The sequence below is a fragment of the Neofelis nebulosa genome, chromosome 3, assembly GCF_028018385.1.
Source record: "Neofelis nebulosa isolate mNeoNeb1 chromosome 3, mNeoNeb1.pri, whole genome shotgun sequence".
Lineage (NCBI taxonomy): Eukaryota > Metazoa > Chordata > Mammalia > Carnivora > Felidae > Neofelis > Neofelis nebulosa.
The window spans coordinates 166,710,495-166,723,884 of NC_080784.1; the positions used below are offsets into that span (position 1 = coordinate 166,710,495).

The 13,390-nt window shown below is 42.9% G+C and overlaps 1 protein-coding gene across 4 annotated transcripts in view; it reads left to right on the forward strand.

Annotated features, from left to right (window-relative positions):
* The window catches only part of TXK (TXK tyrosine kinase), a 60,311-nt gene extending 48,592 nt beyond the window's left edge, over positions 1–11,719 (forward strand). For 3 of the 4 annotated variants that reach the window (XM_058722658.1, XM_058722657.1, XM_058722659.1), the window contains 5 exons: positions 517–733; positions 3,542–3,606; positions 6,086–6,204; positions 7,712–7,869; positions 10,863–11,719. In XM_058722658.1, the coding sequence (XP_058578641.1) occupies positions 517–733; positions 3,542–3,606; positions 6,086–6,204; positions 7,712–7,869; positions 10,863–10,931 (628 nt within the window). In that variant the 3' untranslated portion in view covers positions 10,932–11,719. The remainder of the gene's footprint in view (positions 1–516; positions 734–3,541; positions 3,607–6,085; positions 6,205–7,711; positions 7,870–10,862) is intronic. The other variant, XM_058722660.1, reaches the window with a different exon arrangement.
* The last annotated feature ends 1,671 nt before the right edge of the window (positions 11,720–13,390 follow it).

A 13,390-nucleotide genomic window follows, 5' to 3' on the forward strand; every position in this document is an offset into this window, starting at 1 on the left:
TTTCTTTCTTTCTTTCTTTCTTTTCCTTCCTTCCTTCCTTCCTTCCTTCCTTCCTTCCTTCCTTCCTTCCTTCCTTCCTTCCTTCCTTTCTTTTCTTTCTTAAATGCATCAATCACTGTTTCCTCCCTTCTGTCTGTATAGAAATTTTGCCTGAGCAGCCACAGTTAGAAAAGTTGAAACCTCAGGAACAGGAACTCTTGGGAAGACCTGAGCAAGGAAAAGTAGCAACGAGGAGGCAAGGGGCTTACAGGATGGAAAGCAGAAAAAAAAAAAAAAAACGATATGGGAGCACGTAATATTCTGTAGGGACTTGGGCAGTACCGCTTGAACTCCTGACCCCACTTATCCAGCGCGCACCGTGGAAAGGAAAACTTCAACGTTCTCTGGGGCTGGGTTTTTCTCGTATCTCGTTGTTGACAATAACGCAGAGTTGGTACATTTCACCAATGGAGTCTAAGCGCTTCGAATCGCTGAAACGAATCCGCTCACGGGTGCGTGCGTGCTCTTCCTCAACAGGAAATTATCGCACTCAAGGCTGGTCCAGCTGTACGGAGTGTGCGTTCAGCAGAAGCCCCTCTACATCGTGACGGAGTTCATGGAGAACGGCTGCCTGCTGAGCTATCTCCGAGAGAGGAGGGGAGCGCTGCGGAAGGAAATGCTGCTGAGCATGTGCCAGGATGTCTGTGAGGGAATGGAGTATCTGGAGAGGAGCCGCTTTATTCATCGGGATTTAGTAAGCACCCCGCAAACTCGCTGATGTTTCACGTGTTGCCTTTCGGAAGATCAGGACACTTGAGGACTTTCAATATTTAATTTTACTTATTTATCTTTAAATATGTATTTATTTTGAGAGAGAGAGAGAACATTAGTGGGGGAGGGGGGGCAGAGAGAGAGAGAGGGAGAGAGAGAATCCCAAGTAGCCCCCGCACTGTCAGCACAAAGAGCCCTGCAGGGCTTGAACCCATGAACCCTGAGATCATGACCTGAGCCTGAAATCAAAAGTTGGATGCTTAACCAACTGAGCCACCCAGGTGCCCCAAGTACTTTGAATATTTTCAGTAAAATACCTTTGGCTTCATTTCTAAATGCTTTCCTATTGATGTAATTCTCTGGGACATGTGGCTTTCTTTTTAATTACTCATTAATGCTGCAGCCAAGTAAGGTGTTACTCTAAATATGCCTGGAACTAATGAACTACCACACTGATCAACCAACCAAAGCGAATTTACTTTTCTTTCCTGTCGCCTTCCCTGTCTTCTTCCATTGCTTCCACTTTTCTTCCTTTCAACCAATGATCAAATACGGATTGAATGGCAGTATATGCCAGGCCCGCGGCCAGGCACTGGAGAACAGCCAGGGATGAAACTGCCCCCATGTGGAGGTGCTTTGGTTGTCACAGTATCGCAGTGGCATTGCCGGCACGACTGAGGAGGACGAGAAATGCCAAATCATTCTGTTCTGTGATACTCGGAACATTATGTCCTAAAAAAACAAGCAAACAAAAAATTAAAGCTTGTCTTGCCCCAAATGCTAATGGCTCTGCTTTCCTGCCTTGCTACCTTGCCTCGAAAAACATTTTGTATCCCCTCCATATTTATTCATGATGTTCACACTATTCCTTCTCTGCCTTTCCATGTCTCATTTCTAAGTCCAAAAATTAACCCCAACGAGAACTTGAGAATCTGTGAGATGTCACTGGTATCATCACCGAGGGGGTCATCCTGTACTTCCTCCCGTGACCAGGGAGACTTTATTATCTATCATTCAGGCTAGAGCATTCTGGGGAGAGATAGGAGGCATAATTTCATTGGCCTTAGCACACTTATTGCTGGATTTACAGGTGACGAAGAATTCTCATGGCATTTAATATTTATCACTTCCTATAATAGTTAATTGTTCACATTGTTTACACAACTATTAGACTCTAAATTCCCTGATATCAATGCCTAGACTTCTGAGCTGTGTGATAAGAACACAGATTACAGAGCAGTTTTCTCAGATTTAGCTGTGCCTTAGAATCACCTGGGAACTTCTAAAACATCATGATACCCAGGCCATGCCCCAGATCAATTAAATCAGACTCTCTGGGGGTAGAATCTAGCCATAAATATTTTTTGAAAATTTCCCTGGTGAGCTCAGTGCGTAGCCAAGATTCACAACCAGTGCTCTAGAGCTAGACTGCCTGGGTTAATATCTCACCTTTGTTTCTTACTAGCTGTGTGAGGTTGGGCAAACTCGTTAACTAGTACAGTGGTATTAATTATAGCAGCTTCCTCCTATGGGCTTGTTGGGGGAATTACATGCATTAATATGTGTAGGCCCTTACACCTGCTCCTGGCATAGAGCGAGCTCAGCAATGCTAACTATTGCTATTCCAGAGCTACATTATCATTCTGTATCCCTCATGGCGCATTTCCCCATCTTCAGTACGTAGTAGCTATCGAGCAAATTTTGGAATGGATGGATATGGCATGAATTCCACCTAGCTTACTTTCCTAGTCTCTGCAGGTTGGTCTTTTCTGACAGGGATTAGAATTCAAAACTCAATCACTCTGTTTGTTCCAAAGTGGCTTCTCTCAGGTCCTCCTATCCTTGGTTTCTTCCTTGATTGCTTTCTTTTGTGTTCTATTCCACTTACCTTCATGCCATTTAAAATGTATCAGTTAGGGGCGCCTGGGTGGCTCAGTTGGTTAAGCGCCCGACTTCGGCTCAGGTCACGATCTCGCGGTCCAGGAGTTCGAGCCCCGCATCGGGCTCTGTGCTGACTGCTCAGAGCCTGGAGCCTGTTTCAGATTCTGTGTCTCCCTCTCTCTCTGACCCTCCCCCGTTCATGCTCTGTCTCTCTCTGTCTCAAAAATAAATAAACGTTAAAAAAAAATTTTTTTTAAAAATGTATCAGTTAACCAGGAGTCTTTTCCCTGTCAAGGGCTTGCCTTGTGGTTTGGCTTTGAGATCCTTGCTAGTATTTGTGAAACTCTTCCAAATTGACTCCTCCTAGCTTGCCATTTTTAGTTCCTTGCCTTTGTTTTTGGACTAGCTGAACCACATAGGAGCTTAGAAGAGAAAAAAAAAAAGATCAAACAGTTATTGATTTACATGAGGCTAAATACCAAATCAGTGATTTTCTTTGACTAAGCTCTCTGAAAATGGATTATTTTGGCATCAAATACATTGTCTCTGCATTATTTAAAAATACACATTAATTTTAATGCCAGGATTCATAGTTTAACATCTCTTTGATTTAGTCTTCCCATTTATCAAAGATACTTCTTGCGAATAATTAAAAACTTTTAGAGGAAAAAGTATTAAAATTTCTTTTTCTTTTTCTTTTTGTTATTTCTTTGAAGCATCATTACAATCCATCATGTAAGGGCAGATATATTGAGTCATATGTGGCATTGACAGGAGTCACCATAAAAATAAAATGGCTGCTCATACAGGAAAGTAGTGTGGGGGTCCAAATAAACTAAGAAAAAGGAGAGTAGAAACTCTTGAAAGAAAAAACTATCTTCAAACTTGGATTCCTTTCTTCTTTTTATAGGCAGCAAGGAATTGTTTGGTCAGTGCTGCAAGTATAGTAAAAATATCAGACTTTGGAATGACGAGGTACGTAATATATATATATATTTTTTGTTTGTTTGTTTATTCATACGAGGGAATCTTATATCTGTCTACTGACAAACTGAAAATGTTAATAGCATTTTTTTTTTTCCTGTGAGGAAAGTATTGATGTGGTTGTTAGGCCTGTTGCCCTGCTTTGAATTTTAGGACATAAACCAATTTTAGCTGTGAGTTAAATGGATATTTTGGACTATTTTGATATTTTTTCAGGTTATTTTCAGGCATATCTTAAAATGTATAATATTTCTCAATCTACTCATCATCATAAAAAGGTTAAAAAAAAGCTTTTCTGATACATGTATATTTCTGAAAGAGAAAAAGAATAAATTTGTTTAGCTCTGATTTTTCTGTGTCATCATCATGCATTTCTTTTTGTTGTTGTTGTTAGTTTATTTATTTTTCCAGAGAGACAGCAGGGGAGGGACAGAGAGAGAGAACAGAGGGAGAGAGAGAATCCCAAGCAGGCTCTGCACTGTCAGCACAGAGCCTGATGTGGGGCTTGAACTCATGAACTCTGAGATCATGACCTGCGCCGAAATCAAGAGCCAGGTGCTTAACCCATTGAGCCACCCAGGCACCCCCATCATGTATTTCTATTATCCAATGTAGTAGTTGACTTTAAGACTGCGAGTCAAATGTAGAAAATCTAACCTTATTTTCTACAACTCAATGCAATTTATATTTTGAGCTCCCTTTCCTTCAGGGAAAGGGAGCTAAAACTCTTAATTCCTGTGCTAAAAACTTAATTCCTGTGAATTCAGGATTTCTCTCTGATTCCAAGGTCAAATTCAAATTCTGTATGTTTCATGGGGCCACATATTGGAGAGGACATGTCTGCTCCTTGTTATCCATTGGCACTGGTGTCCTTGCAGCCACTGTCCTCCTGCTTTGTCCTTGGCTGAACATCTGCACAGGTGGCTGTCGATTCATCCCAAATTTCTGTCTGCAAGATGCTGTCATACTGGAATTCGCCATGATTAGAAAACCCCCTGGAGCTATCTATCCAAGGCCCTATTTACCTAAGCACATCCACAGCTCTTTATTTTCTGGAATCTTTTTGCTTTTCCTGGGGCTTGACCTGGGGAAGAGGCCCACGCTCAGTTTTGCTCTTGAATCCCCCCAACCTATTGTGGGAAGTGGGGCCTTTTTCTCATGCAATGTGATCGAGGCAGCCCTTGTAGGGTGAGGGTACAGGACCCTGTCTCTGGTGCCCCCAATGTCTAATACGCCTTCCCTTTCCCTTTATTCTCTCCCACCTCCCAGCTGCAGGGGTCTTTTTCTGGAGGGATGGGTGGTGGTGGTGAGATATCACTCTTATTTATGGGCCATTCTCCCAAATATTTTGTTAACAACTCAGTCCTTCTCCTTCTCCAGAACGCTTAGAACTTTGAAACTCCAAAGCTATGAAAAATGGCTCTTTCCCTTTTGTTTTCTATTACCCACTCTTTCCCTTAGTGGAATGACCTCTGGCTCAAGAAAGCACTTAAAGGGTATGTGGGGAAAAAAAGAGAGTGCGAGGAAGCAGTAATAAATAATTCAAAAATACATGCTGCCCACTCCAGGGGCTACACAGCACGACCTAGTTATCATCTCTTCTCTCCACGTTCCCATACTTGGATGTTCCTGCCTACAATTCTCAAAAAAAAGAGAAGTTTAATATTTTTGTAGTTTTTAAAAGGAGGTGGTAGTTATTATTGATTTCATATAGGGCCTTTTTAACGCACTGGCAATTTTTTACAACAAATGTATTATATTCAATATTTTTATTTTCCCCCTCCTCTGCCTCATAAAACATCTATGCATGAGGAAAGAAAATAAGGCACCTAACCTTGAATTTGTTCTTTGCCATATATATATATATATATATATATATATATATATATATTTATTATATTTTTAATGTTTATTTACTTTTTGAGAGAGAGAGAGAGAGCGTGAGCAGAGGAGGGGCAGAGAGAGAGAGGGAGACACAGAATCTGAAGCAGGCTTCAGGCTCTGAGCTGTCAGCACAGAGCCGGATGCGGGGCTCGAACCCAGAAACCATGAGATCATGACCTGAGCTGAAGTCAGACACTTAGCCAACTGAGTCACCCAGGCGCCCCTATTTGTTACTTTTCATTTTATAACTTTGGTTATTAGAGCATGAGCATGCTCCTTTGCAGAATTAAGAGTTTGTCGTAACTAAGGTAGTCAGTGGGTTACCAATTCCAATCGATTTTGAAGAATTGCTCTGGTTTTCTGAAACCCAAATAAACAGAATTGAGGCTTGGTTTGGGGAGGAATCACTGTATAGGATACTTTCCCACTTTGGTAAACAAGAGAAGGTATGCGGAACATTTCTGGGGTAAAATGCTTTCTCTTTTAGAACTCGAAGTAGACTAAGGGGGGTTGAACTAAACTGAACTTGGAGGTATTTAGCACAAGGTGTTTTGGACCTAATAACCTTTGGATCTAATAACCTTAGGTACGTTTTGGATGATGAGTATATCAGTTCTTCTGGGGCCAAGTTCCCCGTCAAGTGGTCCCCTCCTGAAGTTTTCCACTTCAACAAGTACAGCAGCAAATCTGACGTCTGGTCGTTTGGTGAGTAAATTTGATATTCATTTGATGGTGGCTGATTTAATACAAGGCCAGTCTTTTTTAAGGTTTGATTTTTTAATATGATGTGGCATTTGAAAAAGGTCTTTTTGCAACTGTGCTTCTATCTTAGGTGTTCTAAACACATCCAGGCTGTCTTTGGCAACTTGTGTCATGCACCTTCTTACAGAAGTCTACTTTTGGATCTTTTCCTTTCCCATTGAGCACTTGCTGTAAAACTATAACAAAGAGTCTACTGATCTAGAAAACAAACTCAGCCAACTTTCCTACACCACAGAGACTTGCAAGGAAAAGGAATCTTAAGGTGTCATTGAATTTTGAGTGTAACTGATACACTTCATTGTCTGACTACGAAGCAACTCCACCTCATTTATTCCATTACCTTCAAACTTGGTGGAATTTAGATGTTGGCCTCCTTGGGAACTGCCAACTGGAGTTTATACTGTGTAACGTTCTTCACTGAGGAGGAGACACTGTAGACTGTGTCCAGTAGAGTTTGTTCTTCAAGTTGGTTTTCAAAAAGTGGCAATAAATGTGCAATAAGCTATTCTCTTTAGCCCAGACCTCTCCCGATAGCTTCTTGGGTTTGGAAAGACATCTGAACCCTCAGAAGGGTGTGAATTTTATTGTCCACGTAAGGTTAAGCTTGTATCATTGATCTCTTTAGCTGTCCACTGCCTTGTGGTCGTCTTGGCAGGTGACATTTTAAGCTCTACGGGAGAGCAGTTAAGTTGTGAGATTCATGGATAGAAACACAAGGACCTCATCAAGTGGCTGCAGAACAGTTAGAATTTCTGAGCTTTACCTGACCACTTGTCTCTACTTCCCACTGGACAGTGAGCTTCTTGAGCACACGGACTGGTCTCGTTCTTAGAATCTTCTGGCTCTAGCAGACTCCTGGGCCCTAATCAATGCATAATACATATTCTTAGAATACGTGAATAATTAAATGAAGTCCAGATGAGCGCACTGAAGGAGTTTCACTGATCAATCAATCAATCGGTGATTACAGAATATCTGCTTAGGTACCAAGCCCCTGCTAGATATTCCGCCCTACCCAGCAGCCTCATCTTTCAGTGGGAAGAGGGGAACGTGCGCCATCTACTGGTCGGGAACCTCTTGGCCTTAGCAGGCAGCAGAGGCTCCCACAGTTCTGTCATTTTCCAAGGAATGGCAGAGGGAATGGCAGAATGTTGATGTCAGGGTGTGAAGACATGAGCATACTTAGAAACAAAAGTGCTGGCAGCACTTGCTTTCACTAGGGAGGCAAGTCAAGACCAACGGGAAAGAAAGGCATTGTTTTTACTTGGAATGTTTCCAGATGATAGTCCTGTTCGAAAACTCCAGTACACATAGTCTGATTCTTAGACAGAACCGTTCTCATTCTGGATGATTATAATTCAGAGGCTGGAAGAGGAAAAGGAGGCCTTGTGGTTGGAAACAGTTCTTGCCGTTTCAAGTAACCTCTTGTTTACGTGCATTTTATGTGTAGGAGTTTTGATGTGGGAAGTTTTTACAGAAGGAAAAATGCCTTTTGAAAATAAGTCAAATTTGCAAGTTGTGGAAGCCATTTCTAAAGGCTTCAGGCTGTACCGTCCCCAACTGGCACCAATGTCCATATATGAAGTCATGTACAGCTGCTGGCATGAGGTGAGTGTCCCCTGCTTTCCTACGAAGTTGGCATTCCCAGCATCTGAGAACAGACCTGAGTGTCACAAGCGTTACCTGAGGACTCCAGCATGGCAGGAAGAGGGGCTGTTTCCTGATAATGAAAGAGCCAGAAGTACTATTTCTTTTTTTTTTTAATTAAAAAATTTTTAACGTTTCTGTACTTTTTGAGAGAGAGAGCAATAGAGAGCACACGAGCAGGAGAGGGGCAGAGGGACAGAGGGAGACACAGAATCCGAACTGTCAGCACAGAGCCCGACGCGGGGCCACGAGATCATGACCTGAGCTGAAGTCGGACGCTTAACCGACTGAGCCACCCAGGCGCCCCCAGGAGTACTATTTCTGTGTGAAGCTGCCACCATAAGGTCGTTAGTCCATTTTGTTTTTACTTATTATTATTATTTTTTAATTATTTTTAATGTTTATTTTTGAGAGAGAGAGAGACAGAGCATGAGTGAGGGAAGGGCAGAGAGAGGGAGAAACAGAACTTGAAGCAGGCTCCAGGCTCTGAGCTGTCAGTACAGAGCCCGACACAGGGCTCGAACCCACGAACTGCAAGATCATGACCTGAGCTGAAGTCAGACGCTTAACCAACTAAGTCACCCAGGGGCCCCGAGTCCATTTTGTTTTTAGCAACAGCCTTTCATCTGGAGAATTCAGTGCATTTTTCAAGTCTTATTTTTCTCAGATTGGCTCCTGCAGAAGCTCTCGGTGCTACTAGAACTTAAGCGATGAGGTGTTTTACTCTGTTAAGAACTGGTGGGTGGAAACGGAGAGTCGAATCAGGTTTGGTAAATTTCCACATTGAAAGAGAAGGAGGGTGTTTTTATTTACTTCAGTCTCCTGCAATTTGTCTTGTTTTCCCCAGGCTAATGGGTTTCAGCTCTTTTTTGGGCACTCAAGACTCCTGATAGATTAAGCCAGAATAGGAATCAAGACAGAAAGTGTGTCAGAAACTTCGAGTCAGGAAATTCTCTCTGGGGGCGTGGGGGTCCAGGTTTTCTTTTTCTTGAAATGCTGAGCTTAAAAATAAAGCCAGGCATATTCTATCTTTTCTGGGCACAGACTCAACACACCTCTCTCCTTCATATCAGACTCCTCTGTGATTTTTGACAGCTTTCTGTCTCCAGCTGACAGTGTTAGTCAAGAAAAACCGCAGCTAAATGAGGAGTTTTCTCCTGGCTGAGAAACCATGATGACTGAAAAACTCAGTATTTCAAGAGTGATGTTGTTCACATTCCAGAGATGTATTAGTTTTATAAAGATCCTTGATGTATGAAAATATTATGCATATGATGAGCTGCTCTGCAAGGAATCTTGAAAAACATCGGAAAATGTTAAATGAGCTATTAGTAGCCAATGGCTGCCTTAAGAGCTTCTCTGCAATAACAATGTAAATAGCTCAGAAACCTATATCATATGTGGAACAATATACAGGTACATGGCATAAAATATAACTCTTATTGAGATTTTATTTATCGGTGGAGAGGAAAAAGGAGAGTAAATCCGAGGCTGGCAGGAGGACCCCGTAAGTGATGTCAGTTTCAAATTGTAGTCAGAACATTGATTAAAACAACGTTTTTAGTTATGCTGATTTACTTGTTTGCAAAAGGTGATTTACACACAACTCTTTTTTTTTTAATTTTTTTTTTTCAACGTTTTTTATTTATTTTTGGGACAGAGAGAGACAGAGCATGAAGGGGGGGGGGGGGCAGAGAGAGAGGGAGACACAGAATCGGAAACAGGCTCCAGGCTCCGAGCCATCAGCCCAGAGCCTGACGCGGGGCTCGAACTCACAGACCGCGAGATCGTGACCTGGCTGAAGTCGGACGCTTAACCGACTGCGCCACCCAGGCGCCCCTTACACACAACTCTTTAAGGTGGTCTAAATACCACCTTAGGTCCCTTTAAATTCAAATTTAAGTGCTTAGGTCCTAAGTGCTTAGGTCCCTTTAAATTCAAATATGATTATGTTTGTACTGATACACACACACTGATACACACATAACTGTTTCATAGGCTCTACTACCTGCAGAACGTCAGCCTCCTCAAAAAACTCCACAAATTATTCCTGGAATCTCCAGGAGGACTTGAACGTGTGCTTATGTATCCTTCTGCTTGACCCTTTTTATCGATGCCATGTGTTTATAAACCACTAAGAGTGGGGGCTCCCCATGAACCCAGTTGGCAGCGATCTTGGTGAGAATGTGGCTACCGTGAGTAGTTCTGTTTCCCATGGATTTCAAAGATGCCAACAGGGTCATCTTTTCTACCCTCGTGGAGCCAAAGCCAAACCACATCCCCTGGTGAAATAGGAAAAATGTTCCAGACCTTGTCTCCGTGACCGTGGATTCTGTTGACTGAGCCTTAAGACTGCACAGTCTAGGCCCCAGGACATGCAAAGTCCTTTATGAAAACATGGCTTGTGCTTTCTGACTGAAATCTTTCCTTCTACAGGGGACCAAATGTAGTAAATAACTGGGGCAGAGTGTGATAGCCTGGTACTCTGGATGCCCATTCTCTCCCAGCCCTTGTTTTTACCCCGTGCACATCATGTCACCCGAAAAGATCTCTAGGGCAGTGCTGTCCAGTGGGACTTTCTGTGATGGTGGAAATGTGTTATGTCTGCCCTCTCCAATATGGTACCCACACCTGGCTCTTGAAAAATTGGAAAGTGGCTAGGGTGACTGAGAATTGAATTCCAAAATATATTTAATTTTAATTAATTTAAATTTAAATAGCCACCTGTGGCTGGTGTCTGCAGCTCAGGCTATTTTATTTTTGCAGCCCTCTACTCTTATATTTTCACACTCATGCTTCATTCAACTACCAGTCTTGTCTTTGCATCAGCCAAGGTGTCATTCTCTTCCATTCGTGGAGAACCAGCCTAGATCCAGGTCCCTGCCAGCCCGTTCCAGAGCCGGTATCTGAGTGAATTCTACGCTGAGCTGACCATCTTTATTTCCCTTTTCCAGAAACCCAAAGGCCGCCCGACGTTCACTGAGTTGCTGCAGGTTCTCACAGAGATTGCGGAGACCTGGTGACACGAATGGGAGGCCAACCCAGAGGATCATCTTGCAAAATTATCACAAAAGGAAATCCTGTTCAGGGTCACTGATGATGAACACCTTCCTTTAGAGTTGCTGACTCTTGGAAACAGTACAAAGATCACAGGCTTTTCAAACTTTAAAATTTAAAAATACTCTGACAGTCATATTTTCTACAGGGATGTCTTTGAAAGGGACTTTCCGACTCTCATTTTTCTGTGTTGTTCTCCGTGTCCCATACGTGAAGAGGGGGAAAATGCTCCATAGCGGTCTTCATAGTGGCTGCTCTTCCTGAGAAGAGCCCTGGGAGCCCCTGAGAGTGAAAAACTCTGCCAACTCATGGAATAAAGGAGCCTCCCCTGCAGAATTCAACCCTTTTGAGCTGGACGGACCTTTGTGGAAGATGCACCTTTACAAGACACATGAATGTGAACATTCTTAAACTGTCTTTTATAATCTCCCCTATGTTATTTAAGGACTTGGTTTTGCACATACCTGATTATTTTGGAGACAGTTTCTTGTATTCCAGTTTTAAACACTGTGAAGGCAAAGTTCTTTGAACAGGTCCCGGTGACATTTCTGTTTCCAGTAATATCCATTGTCAGGGTCAGTTGAGAACTTGAATTTGAATTCTGCAGTTTCACTCTTTGTCCATGTGAAACTGGACGACTTAAGAAGCCTCCTTTTAAAACGGGTAATGCTGGGTGATGGGTATTGAGGAGGGCACCTTTTGGGATGAGCACTGGGTGTTGTATGGAAACCAATCTGACAATAAATTTCATATATTGAAAAAAAATAAAATAAAACGGGTAATCTATTTTCTTTTCCCTACAGTGTCAAAGAATGCTTATTGCACAGTTGGGTAAAGAAAAGTGACACATTTTGAAGATTTCATATCTTTTCTGAGTTAAATTCTCAAACAATTTCTTTTGTGTATAGTTGACATTATATTTGTTTCAGGTAGACAGCATAGTGATTCAATGTCTCTGTATGTTATGCTGTGCTCAGCACAAGTGCGGCTGCCATCTGTCACCATACATTGTTATTACCATATCACTGACAATATTCCATATGCTCCGCCTTTTATTCCTGTGACTTATTTATTCTACAACTGGAAGCCTGTAACTCCCACCCCCACCCCCTCTCTCCAGCAACCATCCGTTTGTTCTCTGTATTTATAGGGCTTCTGTAAGAAGCCTCATTTTGTCATAGGAAATTCCTCCAGTACCTCTCTAGAAGATGACTTGCTTTTCTCATAAGAACAAGAGGAGGCAAACACAAGAGAGCCAAGCATCACCTCCAACTCCATTATTTCTGAAGCCCGGGGTTTTGGATTCAAGATAAAAATAACCACGGTCATAATTAAATCTTAATTCCTCGGGCGCTGTTCGTAGGAATGATTGGAAATGTGTCTTGATCATTGCGAGCATTTCAGAATTAGCGTAGGAAGAAGGGTGTGGCAGAAGGCACACGTGTTGTCATCATGAGGTTTCGTGCTGGGAGTCTGTCGTCTGATACCGCCCTACCCTGCATCGTGGTTCTGCGTTAGGATTCCCAGTAGATTCTAAGTTGCCGTGTGACAGTTGTGACTTTTAAGTCCTAGTTCCCTGTTCCAAGAATGATGTATTTGAGTGTCAGTGGTACTTGGTCAGTGCACTGAAATGCTGAGCATCCGACGCGAGAATGGCCGACTTTGATAATTCAAGTGGTGGTCTCGGAAATACTTGTGTGAGATCCCGTGGTGTTTCTGAGACTATCAGACCCTTTTTCCTCATGATCTGGGAGGCAAGACAGGGCTCCCACTACTGAGATCTTAGGTCAAATAAGATAACGCAGACGTTACGTGCAAGAGGGCGCGAGACTATCAAACCAGCAAAAGCCAAGGCCGGGGGCAAGGTTAATGTTATGGCAACAGAACAGGACATCCAAATGCTGAAGAGTTAGGATTGACCACAGGGCATCGATCACTGCGATGCAGGGAGACGGAGTTCAGAGCCGGAGTGAGTCCAGAGAGGAGTCCTTCCTGGAGGTGTGATGGCAGCCGCCAGCTCTCCTATGAGCAATCATTGGTGGTGGTAGGCAAGCTCTATTCCTTTTAACACTTCATCAGAGCGTGAGATACTCAGAAACAGAAGTAACTGGAGTTAATACGTATGTAACTGAGGTGCCAGATAATGGGTGAATTTGGAATGTCTTTTTGTTTTTAATGTTTATTCACTTTTGAGAAAGGGAGAGACAGTGGGTGAGCAGGGGAGGGGCAGGCAGAGAGGGAGACACAGAATCCGAAGCAGGCTCCAGGCTCCGAGCTGGCAGCACAGAGCCCGATGTGGGCCTGGAACTCACCAACCATGAGATCGTGACCTGAGCCAAAGTGGGAGGCTTAACCAACTGAGCCACCCAGCTGCCCTGAATTTGGAATGTTTTTAGACAGAGATTCATCGTTCTTTGTCTAGCAA